The sequence below is a fragment of the Dioscorea cayenensis genome, chromosome 11 (assembly GCF_009730915.1).
Source record: "Dioscorea cayenensis subsp. rotundata cultivar TDr96_F1 chromosome 11, TDr96_F1_v2_PseudoChromosome.rev07_lg8_w22 25.fasta, whole genome shotgun sequence".
In the NCBI taxonomy this organism is placed as follows: domain Eukaryota; kingdom Viridiplantae; phylum Streptophyta; class Magnoliopsida; order Dioscoreales; family Dioscoreaceae; genus Dioscorea; species Dioscorea cayenensis.
In genome coordinates this window covers 456,878-473,768 of record NC_052481.1, presented here as the reverse complement: position 1 = coordinate 473,768, position 16,891 = coordinate 456,878, and the positions used below count along the sequence as shown (strand labels likewise).

General features: G+C 36.5%; 2 protein-coding genes across 2 annotated transcripts in view; both read left to right on the top strand.

Annotated features, from left to right (window-relative positions):
• The first annotated feature begins 190 nt into the window (after positions 1-190).
• LOC120272168 lies at positions 191-8,767 on the top strand. Its single transcript, XM_039278931.1, has 3 exons — positions 191-532; positions 623-697; positions 8,697-8,767. The coding sequence occupies exons 1-3, from the start codon at positions 191-193 to the stop codon at positions 8,751-8,753; spliced, it is 474 nt and encodes a 157-aa protein (XP_039134865.1). The 3' UTR covers positions 8,754-8,767.
• Positions 8,768-15,763: 6,996 nt separating this feature from the next.
• LOC120272167 (pentatricopeptide repeat-containing protein At2g45350, chloroplastic-like) overlaps positions 15,764-16,891 on the top strand; it is a 3,895-nt gene continuing 2,767 nt past the window's right edge. Inside the window, exons 1-2 of the mRNA XM_039278930.1 lie at positions 15,764-16,151; positions 16,237-16,833. Of these exons, the coding sequence (XP_039134864.1) occupies positions 15,764-16,151; positions 16,237-16,833 (985 nt within the window). The remainder of the gene's footprint in view (positions 16,152-16,236; positions 16,834-16,891) is intronic.

The window sequence follows — 16,891 nt, the reverse complement described above, 5'->3', positions numbered from 1 at the left end:
AATGCTATTTTTAATTTTTGTATATAATAATATTTTAAAACTACATGTATTGGGAATGTAGGAAATATTCAAATTCATAAAATGTAGAATTTATTTTCTTATTTATTTATGAAAGATTCTGAAAACGGTTTCAAAATTAAACAATGCACGGTACATGTAATTAAATAATGGTGATAATAATATCGAAATTATGGTACTTGGGAGAAAAGAATGTGTATATATTAATATATATATATATATATATGTTTTTGGGTTACTCTCATCTGGATCAGACCAGATTGCATTCAATTTCCATCAAACGGTGACAAATCAGCACCAAAGAAACCTGGAAACGGACGGCAGAAGCTTCTGGTTCCCAAATCCCAAACATGGGGGGACTGGAGTGGAGTCTGTATTGAGAGGCCTTCCCAGTTCTAGTTTCAGTTTCAGTTTCAGTTTCCAGGAAGAAATTGCCAACGCGCATAACCGTGTAGTTGGAAAGGAAGCTCGAGACTTTGTAGTTAAACAAATCCCTTCTTCTTCTTCTTCTATGGTTCTCTCTCTCTCTTTCTCTCTCATCTTCTCTTTTTTTTCTTTCCCAATCACAAACCCTAATCTCCTTCAACGACTTTTTAACTTGCAGCCGGTCACCCTGCACACTAATCTCGGCGACATCAAGTGCGAGATTGCCTGCGATGAAGTCCCCAAGGCCTCTGAGGTTTTTTAATTCTGGAAACCCATTACCTTTCTCTGCTGATTTTATTCTTCCACGTTCACTACATTATCTTTTTCCGTTTATTTTATTGTGCTATATTCACTTGCTAAGCAACTGCGCTTGAGGAACTAATTCAATTCATTTGTGAGATTTACTTGCGTTTCGAAACTCTGAATTTGGTTTCCTGCAAGAAAAATGGTCTACAAAATGTGTGTTTGTGTGTGTGTGGCAAAACTGCATATTCATACAGCGACTCATTAGTGAGATTTACGAATATGATTTATCGCCTGGTGTTTGTGCTGAAATTTAGTTCACTTTTTTTTTTCTACAAATGTTTTATTTGTTACAGGAAAAGCCACTTCTAAAATTTTAAGATACATTTAAGAGGAAAAAAAATAAGTTTTTAAAGGGTAAACAAGTAAGAAATTGTCAATGGAGGATGAAAAGTAGACACATGAAGGGGAAAATACAATGTAGAAAATAGGGAAAGCAAATACTTCTTTCTTCTAACTCGGTAATACAGACGCAAGTAGTGATTTGCATTTGTAAGTTGTTCAAATCAATTGGATAGTTGATATCACGTGTGCACTTGTATTTGAGGGAACACAAGAGGCCCTGTGAACCTTTCATTGCCTATTCATTCATGCCTTGATAAGCATATATATAACTTGCAACAAGAACTTCATTTATCACTCTAGATTTTTTTATTTGCCACTAGGTCTAGGACAGGACTATATATATATATGTATGTGTGTGTGTGTGTGTGTGTGTATGTATAGTGCATTCTCTACTATCAGTCAACAGATGTATAATTTCTACAAGAACTTCATTTAGTGCCGATATTGTATAAAGATGATAACCATGCAAGGCTTTCATGAATTTCATCATCTCACCTGTGAAGTTATTCTTTTGTCATTTTCTGAGTCTAAATACTTGAGATGCTACTTGTTGAGAGTGGATACTACCAAAATAAACCATTTTGCATTGGAGCTTGTGTTAATGCTTCTACTTTAGTTTTGGATTGATTATGTACATTGTCTGTCCCCAGATTACCAATTGATATGCAATATTATAAATCATTGTGTTTGTACTGGATGTGAATGAACTTAGTTTGATTCCACTGCTATCATCATTTCCTGCGTACTACATAAGAATGACTGGACCAGGACAATCACAGAAACTTAAATACTTGAATGAGAGATGCAAGGACTTTGTTATGGCCCAAAGTTTGAGATCTAGTTATGGGACGATTGATGGTAGAACTCCAATCTAGATTAATTGATGTTTTGGTTTATTGGATCTTTTTCCTTTTGAACCTATGATGGACAAGGTAACAAAGGCTTGTTAGAGAGAATGCTCTGATCCTCAATGGGTAGAAAAACTACTTTTTCCCTTTTCCTTCATTGATAACCCTATCACTAGATAGATGAATCCTAGATTATCTCATCTAGATAGGCTTCATATTTGACAACTGAACGACATCACTGCCTGCATACTTGTAACACACATGTTAGGCTATAATTATAATTAAAACAAACATAGACCAAGTACATGATAATAACCAAGTCAAACCACTTCTTGATCGATCCTTGTTGCTTTTTGCACCAATGAGTATAATGTTTACACACTTAAGTTTGTTGTGTGTGCAACTACTACCTCCCCTCAAATTGGAGCTTGTCCTCAGCGAGAAGGAAGGATAATGAAGCTGAATCTGCCAGACATTTTCCCATGAAGCATTTGTTAGTAACAAACCTTCCAATGAACCAAAAACTTGATTAATGACATGCCATGGAAAAACTCTGCGATCCAGTATTGCTTGAGGAGTTGGACTGATTTCACCATGATGAACCAATGGAAAGGACTCCTGAGCTGTAGTGCTACTGGCTCCATAGTATTTCTTCAAGTAGGATACGTGGAAAGTGGGATGGACACGAGAAGTGGCAGGCAAATCTATTTTATAGGCAACTGCACCAATCCAAGACAGAATCTGAAATGGACCGTAGAATTTAGGTGCCAATTTGCGATTTGAACATGAGCATGAAGGAAAGTTGGCGATAAGGGAATTGGAGTTTTGAAAGAACCTTGTCTCCAACAGCAACCTGAATATCCAGTATGGCAGGCATCATACACAGCCATCATGTGATTTTGTGCTTGAAAGTAAACGATCCTGTAAATTATCCAAAAACATGATCACAATAGTTTGAGGACAAAAGTCGATTGCTTCCAAATGAGAAGCATTTGGACAATAAAGCAAAGCAACTTTGGTGGTGGTCTGCCATATACAATCTAAAATGGGTTGCATGCAAATATGCAATGTTGTGTGAAAACTGGTATTATAACAAAGTACTGCCCAAGATAACCACTCAAGTCATTTGTTCAGACGGTCAGTAGTAAAACAATGCAAATACATCTCAATGGTCCAGTTGACAAATTTAGTCTGGCCGTTGGTTTGTGGATGATAAAAGGAGCTGAAATACATTTTACCCCATTTAACCGAAATAATTCTGTTCAAAAAGAGCTTGTGAAAGTTACATCTCGATCACAAATAATTGATTCTGGAAGTCCACGCAACTTGACAATATTATCAAACAAAACACGAATGACTGTAACGAGTCGTAACTCATAAGGATGGGATATGAGAATAAAAGTGGGCATACTTGACATCGACCAGTCGCTATAAATAGAGCGGAAATAAAAATCCATTGAAATATTAGATGAAATTTGAGTAGGAGCTGGGAGGGGCTGCAAAACACCTGCTGGATAAAGATGTTCAGTTTTATGGCGTTGATGTATATTGCAAGGTTTGACAAAGTTTTGAACATCTTGCTTCATCCTTTTCAATGGAAATCTGCAGCCACTGGTTTTATTTTCTTTTTGATATCCTTCATGGCCTTGATTGTGGATAGAAGAAACAATAGAAGAAGTCAGATCACGAGTCATGTAAAAAGATAAAGTCACGATTCTTGAAGAACATTAATCCATATTTGAATGTCCAGGGACCAAGAGCTACACCTTGCTGAATACATGTAACTAGCTGTGCAATTCATTGGAGGATGCCACATGAGAGTGGACGGCATTAAACAAAGCAAGAGATAAGGTGTCAGCAACTATGTTTTGACGGTCAGCTTTGTACTTAACCTTAAAATCAAAACCCAATAGTTTCCTCAACAAATGTTGTTGAGGGAAGTTACAGCCTGTTGGTCCAAGAAATATTCTAAACTATAGTGGTCATTGTGCACAATGAATAATCTGCCCCATAAATGAGGACGCCAATGACAAGTAGCTTTGGCTAGACAAATGAGTTGCTTTTCATAAGCAGGTAGTTGTTGATGGTGAGGAGCAAGAGCAGGGCTGTAATATGCAATTTGGGTGCCCATGTTTTGGAGAACTGTACCTATTCCACTGTTAAAAGGCGCACATTCAACCACAAATGGAATATGCAATCAAGTAAAGTGAGAATTGATGTCATCATCATCGCAACCTTCAATTGATCAAAAGCTCGCTAGTGCTGCTTCCGTCCAATGGAAAGATTTTGTCCGAAGCATGGATTTAAGGGTGTTGCTATAATCACTGCAAACTTTGACTAATTTGCGGAATAACCGTTAAACCTAATAATTCTTGTAATGCTTTAACTGTCGAGGTTTTCGCTCAGTGCAACATAGCGCCAATTTTTAGTTTTGTCAACTAACGCTGCTAGCGAAATAACATGACGCAAAATAAAAACCTCGCTTTGTGCAATGGAACATTTGGGATGCTAAAAAATAAATCGATGTTGCAAGACAAAAATAATACGCAGCATCGCACATGTCCACCCCATGTTCTATCATGAGATGAGGATATCTACACGAGAATGAATTTGTGCAAGTATGGCCGAAACACATCATTCATCAATGCTTGAAAAGCAGAAGGACCATTAGTGTGCTCGAAGGGCATGATGAGTCCAAAAGTTGTTTTAGCAATATCGGAGACAGTATTTCGATTTTTGAAAGTAACCAGTGTAAATCGAGTATAGTGAAAAATTGGGCTCAATGAAGTTCCTCTAACAACTCATCAATCACGAGAATTTGAAACTTGTCTTTCACTATCTTGGCATTCAAAGCGCGACAATTAACACAAAAATGGCAACAACTATTGTCTGCTTTCTTGACTAGTGTTATTAAAAGCGAGCTACAGCGGCCAGGTAGGCGCAAGGCCCTCAAGATCTCAACACGCAGCGTAGGCGCCTCAATAAGCGTAGTGTTTTTGCCAAGCACCAAGCATAAAAAATGGCATGATTGTCCTTTTTTTTGGCTATTAGCTCTGTATTCATTGCTTTCAATTAGTATTAATTGTGATTTTAAAAGGCACATTTACTAATAAGGAAGGAAATAAATTTATGGGAGAAAAATTAGGTGACTTTATAAAAGCCACATTTACTAATAAGGACGAAAATAAATTTAAAGGAGAAAAGCTTGGTAATTTTATAAAAAGGCACACTAATAGGGAAAGAGATAAATTTAATGGAGAAAAACTAGATCATTTAGAAAAGGTACACTTACTCATAAGGAAGGAAATAAATTTATGGGAAAAAAATAGATGATTTTAAAAAAGGCCCACTTATAAGGAAGGAAATAAATTCAAGGGAGAAAAACTAGGTGATTTTAAAAAGGCACATTTACTAATAAATAATGAAATAAATTTAAGGGAGAAAAACTAAGTGATTTAAGTATACAGCTGGTTTTTTTTTTAAACAATTAGTGAATTAAGGGATTAACTTATTAATTATAGAAAATTGAAGAGCCAAGAAAAGTTACACTCTAAATCTAGTTATGGAGTTGAAGCTAGCTTAGATGATGGGATGATGATGTTGTAGAATTAAATGATTTACGAAGATAGAGTTTGCACGGGTAAATTTTTTGGTAGGGCACCAAACTATAATCTTTTCTCATTTTGGGGTCCAAACTTCAATTTGAATCAAAATGATTACCCAACTTCAATTTTATTTTACCGAGTGGCTATTTAAGAGATTCTGGTCTTTTTTTATAATGTAAATATCGAAAATTTCCTATTATGACATACATGACACATTATTCACGCTGTTAGCAATTCCATCTCATTTGCTAAAAGAGAATTTTCAACATTAGATCATAAAAGAGAGACCAAATTCACTTCAGTGACCAACCCAGTGAAATAAAATTAAAGTTAAGTAACCATATTGATTCAAATTAAAGTTTGGACCGCAAAATGAAAAAAGGACCATTGTTTGGTGCCTTATAAAAAAATTTACATAAGTTTGCACTCTAAAAACTTGAGTAGTTATAACATCTAAGAAGTGTTTTACTTGATTTTATGTTACGCTTTGTTTGACTTGATGCTTTACTTTGCTTGATTTAATTATTCCAAAAATTATATATATATATATATTAGTTATTTATTAACTAACGCTTTACTTCACTCGGGCATATGCCTTTCGTGGCGCCTCTCGCCTCAGGCAATAAAAAGTCTTAGCGCCTTAAGGGCTCCTAGCGCTTTTAATTACACTGTTCTTGATCAGTAATACTAGAGAAGAAAATGGAGATTGGCTTAGGGGAATGATTTTTTTGGATAACACCTTTTTACATTGTTTATCAGCTTCATCCTTCTGCATATGAGGATAATGGTATAGTTGAACAACGATTGGTTCTGTACAATGCTCTAGAATAATTCGACGATCATAATCATGAGATGGTGGTAAGCCTGTGGGCTCTGGAAAGATCACATCAGATTCTACTAGAATAGGTTGAACGTCCGAACTGCGATCATCATTTAAATAGAGTAGTAGTTTGATGAAGAATAGATGTCTGATGTGTCCCTAAGCCTTGTAATTCAATTGTCTACACTTAGCAAAACGCATGCATAGTGCAGTAAAATCCCAATGGATGGAGCCCAAAGTTCTAAGCTAATTGACACCTTGACATAGTCCCAAAGCAACCCAAAGGAAGCAGAAATAAATTAACATGAAAAACTTGATCACCTAGCTTTAAGGAAACAAGTTCTGCATAAATCTGAACTTTGAAGATGTTCTCCGTTGGCGACAGGATTTCATCCTTTTGTTGGACACAAGTGATTCATCAATGAAGCTGTGTACTCTCGGAATCAATTTGAACTAATAATGGCTGGTTTTTAATGTATTGCATAGTTTGAGAATGTTGAACAGTTATGACATGAATGGAAACCTTGGGCTCATCTTCCATAACCTCTCTGCATCTTCTTCTGCCTCCTCAATCCTTTCTACCCAGAATGTGGTTGCGCCTATGACCAGGCGAATAATGCTCATTAGTCATCACAGTTATAACATAGGTTTTTGGCACATCGTTCCTCCATCTCAGCTGGATAGCGTCTTGATGTATAGAGGTTTTGAAGAACTGGGTTGGTTAGGCCGCTTAGCATTAGAATTTTCGGACTTGGCAATTGAAATTTCAGATTCACTTGAACCACCTTGCCAGCTCTATATAATCATACTAAACTCAGTGCGCACTTGAAATCTGCAAGGTGATTTAACTGAACTCCAACAACATTATATTCTTGTAAGCCAGTAAGGAAAAATTTCAACCTTTTTGCGCTGACGTTAATGTACTGGAAATTTCAAAGCAGATGATTGCTCCAAACTTTACCAAGTTGATATTGCCCCACTCTTCCCTGTTTGGTGAAGTTTGGACAAATATATATGAAAGGAACTTCTCAACAAGAGAACTGAGTACAAAGTTGAGAATGAAAAAGAACAGAAAAACAGTCAAAAGAAAGAGTAGCCATGACAAGAGAATGATCGCATGATCCATCGGGGAAGGTCTCGGCCAAAAAGGAATAAGTTTAGGTGTTGATGACGAAATCCCAGAGTAGCGAGGTTGACAGCAGGTCTGATCCAAGGAAGGGGAATGATGTCGATGCTTGGGTTTTGACAAATGTCCAGGAGAAATTTAAGATTATTGATTTGATGATGAAATCTCCAAGAGAGCATGGGAACGGTTCGATGAAGGATGTCCAGAGCGCCACGATGAGAGCAAAAGATCCGTTTGATTTTTATGCAATGTTCAAGAGCAAAAGTTTGGACAATTTACCAAGTTTTGTGCTTGAATTGGAGGGTTAAACTGAGCATTGCACAAATGTGGGGCAACCATCTCCATCTTTTCCTCTCCAGGGATTTTATGATGACGGAAGAAATAATTGCAACGACTAAGCCAAGGCAATGGATCTTCACTTCCATCTTATAGGTGAAACTCTAGTTTAGCATACCTGGGTGTAAAATTACCCTTTTTTGTGTGCCTATACAGATTTCCTTCTTCAACTCGACGATCTCGGTTTACACTGCTAGTACCAATTTCACGTCCATCCATTCTTGATGCTGCTAGTTCACATGCCAGATCATTGAGTTGAGCCAAAAATTCTTGTTGTTTTGCTTCTTGGGCAATGCAATCCCGTTCGATCTATACCTTGCTCTGTCTTCTTGGTACATGGCTACGAAGGCTTCAAACTATTGGAAATTGCGTGACTCTCCCATAACTCCTATCTCTGATACCAAATTGTTATGGCCTTGAGTTTGTGATCTAGTTATGGGACGATTGATAGTAGAACTCCAATCTAGATCTGACTGATGTTTTGGTTTACTTGACCTTCTCCCTTTGAACCTATAATGGACAAAGAAACAAGGGCTCGTCAGAGAGAACCCTCCGATCTCAAGATGTATTTTTTTTGGTGGAAAAACTTCCTTTACCTTTTCCTTCATTGAATAGATAACATATCACTAGATAACTGCCTCCTAGATTATCTCATCTAGATAGGCTTCATAGCTGACAACTGAACAATATAACTGCCTGCATACTTATAACACACATGTTAGGCTATAATTATAATAAAACAAACATAAACCTATTACATAATAATAACTAAGTCAAACCACTTCTTGATGGACTCCTTGTTGTTTCTTGTTTCTTGCTCCCATGAGTATAACATTTATATACTTGAGCTTGTTGCTAGCGCATAACAGACTTGCACCCTTTTTTCCCAGAATTTCCTAGCATTATGTGCTAGTGGTTTACTCTGATGGAACCATTTTTCATCGAACATCAAGGGGTTCATGATCCGGGGAGGAGATCCTACAGGCACGGGCAAAGGAGGGACCAGCATATGGGGCAAGAAGTTCAATGATGAAGTCGAGAATCTCTTAAGGTGTTACATTCTCAGCCTCTTTATCTTGTATCCAAATGCCAAGGTTGTTTTCTAGATGATTATCATGTGCAAGTTACTGAGTAAATTTCAATTCTTATGTAGAAATGGATTTTTCAAGTGATGATGTTTGAGTAAGAACATTTTGAGTGTGTGTGCGTGTGTGTCTGTATTTGTATATATATTTTAAATAGCTTGCTTTGTAGCCTTTAGACAGATTAAAGCATTGAGTTGATCTGAAAACTGTTGATGTCTTTTAGTAAACATAAATGTTACGATGAGTTGGTCTGACTAACTTTTTGTTCGTCTTGCCAACCAAATGTTTATAATGAATTATATTTTAAGTATTGTAAATGGCATTCTCTCACATTGCTATGAAATTCTTCTTGTTCTGATTTTGAGATTAATGCTAATGAAGTATATTCTTGTGAATAAAAACAGCACAATGCAAGGGGAATCCTTTCAATGGCAAATAGTGGACCAAACACAAATGGAAGCCAGTTCTTCATCACTTACGCAAAACAACCTCACCTTAATGGACTGTACACAGTCTTTGGACGGCGTAATCCATGGTTTGAAGTTCTTGACCTAATGGAGAAAAGTACATAATTTTCAACCCTTCATTATCCGTCAATTTCAGTTAAAATCATAGTTTGTCTCTGTTACAAATTTTAGTGAGAATAATTTCTTTTTTAACACAGCAGACACTAATTTAAACTTGGTTGCATGACAGACACAGGCAGGGCCAGGGGATCGACCACTTGCTGAGATCAGGCTGAATAGTGTAACAATCCATGCAAATCCTCTTGCTGGGTAGTCTTCCATTGCAGTAAGACCTGCAAGGTTAGAACCATTTTCTAGAATCTGAAATGTATCCAAGTTTTTTTTTATAAGAGGGAAATATTTCCTCTCCATGAATTAACAAAACCAAATGGAGCGGTGAACCACTTTTGAGTTCAGGATGCTGTGTTTGGATAGAATGAAACGAGAATGTTAGTTTTCTTGTGTTTGATTGACAAGGAAATTTTTAATTCAATTCATCTGTTTGTTTTGCCGTTTTGTTTTGTTTTCATATCTTTTATATATATATATATATATATATATTTGTGAACAATGTTTTTAGCTGTCAGCTAAACTTTTTATAAACGAGCAACCGTGCTAGCTGATGTTTTTGGTATTTTTTACTTATTTATACCAAAGCAAAAACAATATTTAATAAAAGAATTAGTCGAAGTTAAAATCCAACACCATTTGTGCCAAAAAAAAGTAGGCCCTTGATTAATGAGGGAGATAACATATATATAATGGTGCCTCAGTAATTAAAGATGGCTCGTTGCCTGACGACAGATATGGTATGCAATCGAGGAGCTTTTTGAAGTTAAGGGAACCCGACAAAACCTACTACGTATGCCATATTGATCTTCTAATGTTCCTATGTTCCATTGGTACAGGCTCAACCTATATATGAGCTTAAACTGACAAGATAAAACTTAAACATATATAATATTTATAGCAATAATTGTATTATTGGATTATATGATGTGAAAAATAAATAAATAAATAATCAAATGACTCAATCGTCAATCATTTTAGTAATTTTAGTATTCACGGTACACTAGTTGCTTATTTTGGACCAGAAGTTCTTGCCTTGTTAGATTTCTCCTTCATGAATAGAGCTTTTCAATTTCTGCTGGTCAACCAACCCTTGAAGCATCAACACATTGTGATACAAATGGAAATGTTAAAGCTTAATTAGTTATTAAAGTCGGCAAGAATATAAGCAAATATTATTGTTCTGCATCATAAAATATCTTGTTTAGTTATCAAGGTGGCCAATGATATAAGTAAAATGTTACTGTGGCATAAGATATATGGTGATGGGGATGATGATGTACGGAGTGCTTGAATGAATCAATGGGAATGGAGGAGGCCACATGCCATGGAATGGACGAGCTGGTAAAAATGGGCGGGTGAGAGGATGGTGATAGAAGTGGCAGAAAAAGGCAGCAACCATCATGAAGATTTGGGTCTGTGGAGAGAGCAAAATGTTGTGTTGGTTGGGGATTAGATGGAGGGGGATCGCCAAGCAATGCATGCCGGAATGTGCTCGCAAACAAGAATGCCACTTGATCTTGGTCAATCAACAAGCTAGAATCCAACATGGTTTGAGAACCACCGAAAGTCAACCTTGATTCCTCAATTACTTGGAAGAGGATTAACAACCATAAATCATGTTCCAGGTAAGTTTAAGGGGTGTTCAGTTCAAGGTAAATGGAGGGAAGTGGGGAGAAGTGGTGCGATTTTTAATTTACGGTATTCATTTGTCTTGAGTCGACTCATAACTCAGTAAATTGGATTTTGAATTAAATCTATTTTATTAATTAAAACTCTCTTTTACTTCATAGGGTATTCAACCGATAGAATTTCATTCAATAACAAATTCTTGATTATTTTCTCGTTTTTGACAAATGAACTATGGAGTATGGAAATGATATCCCTTCCCTCACTTTCTTCTAGAAAATCAGAACCACTATGCTAGTGGATATGGATAGCTTGATTTTTAATGTGAATTATTTAAAAAAAAAATGATAAAACAGGCTAATAGCCTAAACCTCTTATCCTCAATTGAGGGCGCAGATTGAACGATTAGTGCATGCACATGTTTTGATATATATAACACTATAAGTAAAACAAAACATCCAACCAACGAGTTTATTTGGCTCCCAAAAATTTAACATTGTTGCCTAATTGCAACCGAATTCTCAAGAATATATATATATATATATATATTTGCATGGAATGAAAGAGAAAGCCGAAGCGGTCTAACCACTAATCGCATATGAATATCTGCATATGATTATAAACTACATATGAATTAGAGTTTGATATATACACTCTAAAATCCTAGCATAGCGTAGTTATGTGTTTAAGATTTTAATAAACTTTCATATTTTTCCGTGAGTTGCTAATTTTTAATTTTTATATTTGTATCGTCCTATTATTTATTTAAAATATAAATTTATTGTATGAAAGTTTAAAAATTAAAGATGCAAAAGAATATTTAGAAACTTATATAGGAAGGATATAAAAAGCAATAGGTTCGCTTGTTTTTTTTAATCTAATAATATGATAATTCATAGTTAATTATATTCAAAATTGTATACATAAAAGCTCATTTTGTCTAAGATATGTCAGTGAAAATGATAGATTATGAGGGTATAATTATAATTTCATATTAAGAAATAACTAGCAAGTACCAAATGAGAGGTTGAGAGATTAATTCCATCCCACACTATTGGTTTTGGTTTGTGGTTTATTTACATTTATTACAATGTTATAATTTCATTAATTAAAATATTCTATTTTTATCTTAAATTAGATTTTTATATCCAATATTCCTTTACAATCATTAATTAAAAAAAAAAAAACCCAACATGAAATAGGAGAATTTACCTCTTATCACAATTAAGTCATTGCTTACACCAAGCACAATGTGTGAGACTAATAAGGTTTTTAAAACCAGACCAGTCAGTGTGGTAAAATCAAGAACCGGTCTGCAGTCCAGTCCATGTTTATAACAATTATTGACCAATAATTGAACCTGTCAAACCTAACAAAAACCGATGGATCACAGGTTTGATCGAAAGCAGTCAAAACCAGTTTTAAAAACCTTGAAAAATAACTCTTGTGTGATACGTGTGCCATTTTTTTGCTATGAAATCTCAAAGTGGTTGTATTTTTATCCCTTCAAGTGATCACATTGTTAGGGATAAGAGGCAAACCAGTTGTTGTTATTATGTTTATGATGAGATAGAAAATAAAAGTTCAAATAACACTATTGTTCATGTATGTTATTGAGGCGTCATCGGTCCGATTGAAATGGGTCATTCTCTCGAATGAGCTAACTTCGTGACAAGTATGAGACCTGTTCAATCCTCTGTCCAGTTTTAAAAACATAATTTCAGAGGCTCAGATAATTTTCCCTTCTTGCTCCCTACTATTCTGAGATGTAACCTATTTCGTAATTAATACTAATGCACATCATGCTTTCTTTTATATTATTATTATTATTATTATTATTATTATTATTATTATTATTATTTAACTGATTGTGGTATTTTTTGCACATCTTCAAAGATTTTAGGAAAAAGTACAATATATATATATATATTGAAGTATGATCAAATATATTTTTTGTGTATTTAATATATTAATTATTTTAATATTTAATTGAGAAAGCCAACAAAAAATATCATGGCCACTATATCTATTCACTTCATAATTTAGACTAAAAATAAAATGTTACTATATAATTAAAAATAAAAAGTAAAAATAATACTTTTTCCATGTTCAAAAAAATAAAAATTAACATTTATATCGGGTCACGGGACCAAAAAGAAAAGAGCGAGAATGAGACAGAACAACTCAAATAAAACAAAAACCGCCAAGGAAAAGAACGGCTACCACCAACGGCGGAGAGAATTAGAAAGCAGTTGCGCCATTAAGAGTTGAGGCCCACAAAGTAGGGAGCAACATTTGGAGCATCTCCTGCGGTGTTTATCGCGAGGGATTTGAAGCTCAGTGGGTCATTCGGAAATACTTGAAAAGTTATGAAAAATCAAGAGGGCACTTGGGGCTTATGGACCGCGAGCTATTTCTAGAAAAAGCGAGGGATGAAAAAGCATGTAGTCTAGGAGAAGGCCTACATCACCGGTGGCGATAAGATCGACTTTTCCTTCAGTTTGGATAAAAGCCATAGTGAAAGCGATACCAAAGTGAAATCGTGAAAGGACCAATGTTTTAAAAACTAGACCCGAGATAACCAAGCTGGTCTCATATATAGAGTCATGGTCGAGTCGATTACATTGGATGACCCATTCGGTCGGGACAAGATGATGCTTCTCCTTCACTCGCAACATTCGGAGCATCTCCTGCTAGTCTTTATCACAAGGATTTTGAAGCTCCATGGCTGTTCGGAAATACTTGAAAGTTATGAAAAATCAAGGGGCACTTGGGGCTTATAGACTGCGAGCTATTTCTAGGAAAAAGCATGATGAAAAAGCAGATGACCTAGGAGAAGGTCTACATCACCGGTTCCAGATAAGATCAGCTTTCATCCAATTTGGATAAAGCCATAGCGAGCGATATCAGGATGGGGTTGGTTGAGGTGCAAGAGCTGCAAGACTAAGGTGAAACCGTGAAAGGACAAATATTTTTTTAAAAGCTGGACGGATAGTAAACCAATCTCATATTTGGGTTACGGTTTAGTTGGTCTGACAGAATGACCAAGTTTAGTCGAACAGAATGATGCTTCTTCTTCACCTGCAACATTCTCTGTAATAAGTTGATCACCATCTACCGCGGCAAAGATCGAGTGGATCTCGCCTGCGATTTCACCTTCTTCATCGATGACATCTTCAAGGGTTGTATCGCATTCCTCGACACCACCGAAAAGAGCACCGATAGCTGTAGTAAGAAGTGTGGTTCGACTCTATATTTGTTACTAACAAAAAGCAAACCGAGGTCTATCCGGTTTTTGATTCAACCCGACCGATTCGTCGGATTTGGTGAGTTTGACGAGTTCATGTCTTGGTCGACAAATCGATTAAAACCAAAAGCCCGACCTACCGATCGGTTCGCTGATTCTCAGGTCGAGTTTTAAAAAACCTTGAAAATAATTTTTTTTTTTCTTTTTTTTGTGCATTTTAATTCTGAATGGTACCTGTTTTACTTTAATTTTCATCGTAATTAATACTAATGCACATCATGCTTTCTTTTCTATTATTATTATTATTATTTAACTTTTGGAGTTTTGTAAAGTAAGTATTGAGTTTTGTAAAATATGTAATTAAAAATAAAAGCAAAATAATACTTTTCCATGTTAAAAAAAAACAAAAATTAACATTTATACCAGTTTGGGACCAATAAAACAAAGGGAAAAGGTATACATACATAGGGCAGAGCATCGGTCGGTTCGGTTACCGAACCGAACCGAATTATCGATTAACGAGACCAAATTTCGTTAAAAAAATGAGAACCGAACCCGAACCGAATAAGAGGAAAAACGAAAATTAACCAAACCAAAAATTTTCGGTTCGGTTCGGTTGATTAACCAATTTGTTATTTAACGAAATTTTATAAAAAAATGTTTTTAAATTAATTTTTCGGTTTGGTCAACTACTTTTGGTTTGAAATATTTTTCAGTCTTGCTCCAAATTCTGGTATGAATATTATACTCATTCACACTCTCATATTTCTAATAATGGCAATGGGTTTATAAATTAATAATATTAATATATAACTTATGCAACATATATATATATATATATATATATTTTTTTAAGGAAAAAGATACATACAGGTAAGTCCCTAGATTTGAAATCTAGGAAACGTTTTTAAATCTTAGCTAGATTGGATCAGTCATCAGATGGTTGATTGTCTATATAAACACATCTGTCACTTTTCTTTCATTACGTGATCGACATATACTGTTTGTAGAGCAGCGGTTTCCCTACATTAGCAGGATCTGTAGTCAGATTACCATCCGATGGCTATTATGGACATCCCTAGATTTGAAATCTAGGGACGTCCCTAGATGATGGGTCCTCATATTTTAATGTATATAATTTATTCGGTTCGGTTTCGGTTACACCGAATTATTTTACAACAAAACCGAACCGAACCGAATACCAAATTATTAATAAAACTATTACCAAACCAAACCAAAAAAAATTCGGTAACCGAACCAAATTTCTTATTCGGTTCGGTTCGGGTTTGGTATTTGGTTTTTCCGAATAATGCTCACCCCTAGGTATACATCAAGCTCAATAAATTATTTACGCGTCCACAAACTTCAAAAAAAAAAAAGAAAAAAATCGAAGCAAAACAATGCTGGCGTTAGCGCGTGCCAGCCCACCACCGAACGACGAACCCTTCGTCTTCCCCAAATGCACCACTCGCCGGCACGCCGACGAGCTCCACGCCCACCTCCTCACCTCCGGCGTCCACCTCAACCCTTCTACCACCTCCCGCCTCATCCTTCATCTCTGCTCCTCACCCTCCCCCCCACTCCACCTCCTCGCTCGCCGCCTCCTCCCTCTCCACTCCATCTCCGATCCCTTCCTCTACAACGCCCTAATCAAGGCCTCCTCCAATGGCCCCAACCCTCTCAACGCCCTCCTCGCCTTCTCCTTCCTGCTCTCCTACGGCGTCTCCCCTGATCCCTTCTCCTTCTCCCCTTCCCTCACCGCCGCCCGCACCTCCTCCCTCTCCGCCGGTTCTCAGCTCCACGCTCTCATCCTCAAAACCGGGTTTTTTTCTCAATCTCTATCTCCAAAACGTTCTCATTTGCTTCTACTCAGAGTGTGGACTCTACATTGCTGCCCGGCAAGTGTTTGATAGAATGCCTGTGAGAGATACTGTTTCTTGGAACTCAATGTTGGATGCTTATGTTAGAGCAAAGAAGTTTAGTTCAGCTCTGGAGATTTTCTATGCTATGAATGATGATGAAAAGAACTTGATTTCATGGAACTCAATGATCGGTGGCTGCGCACGGTCTTTGAACGGAATCGGTATTGCTCGCCAGCTGTTTGACCAAATGCCGGCTCCCGATTCTGTTTCTTGGAATTTGATGATTGATGGGTATGTCAAACAAGGGATGATGGATGAAGCATTGGAGTTGTTTGATAAAATGCCGGAAAGGGATGTTATAGCTTGGGCTTGTATGATCAAGGGGTATATGGATGCCGGGAATGTTGAGCTTGGCCAGCGTTTGTTTGATGAAATGCCGGAGAGGGATGTGATTGCCTGGAATATCATGATCACTGGGTACGTGAAGAATGGTATGATCAATGAAGCATTGCTTATCTTCATGAAGATGCAGGTCGAAGGTAGGATAGTCCCCGATGACACGACTCTGGTCACTGCTCTTTCTGCCATTTCAGAGCTCGGTCGTACCAGTCTCGGATTACGCATACATAAATACATAAGAATGAAGGGCCTATCAATGTCTGGGAG

What these genes read in the sequence shown, in the direction of transcription:
- LOC120272168 (XM_039278931.1), top strand. Translation starts at nt 191, where the DNA reads ATGGTACTTGGGAGAAAAGAATGTGTATATATTAATATATATATATAT. An exon ending in CTTCTTCTTCTTCTTCTATG is followed by an intron (nt 533 to 622) that starts GTTCTCTCTCTC and finishes TTTAACTTGCAG; the next exon opens with CCGGTCACCCTGCACACTAA. An exon ending in AAGTCCCCAAGGCCTCTGAG is followed by an intron (nt 698 to 8,696) that starts GTTTTTTAATTC and finishes AGCGCATAACAG; the next exon opens with ACTTGCACCCTTTTTTCCCA.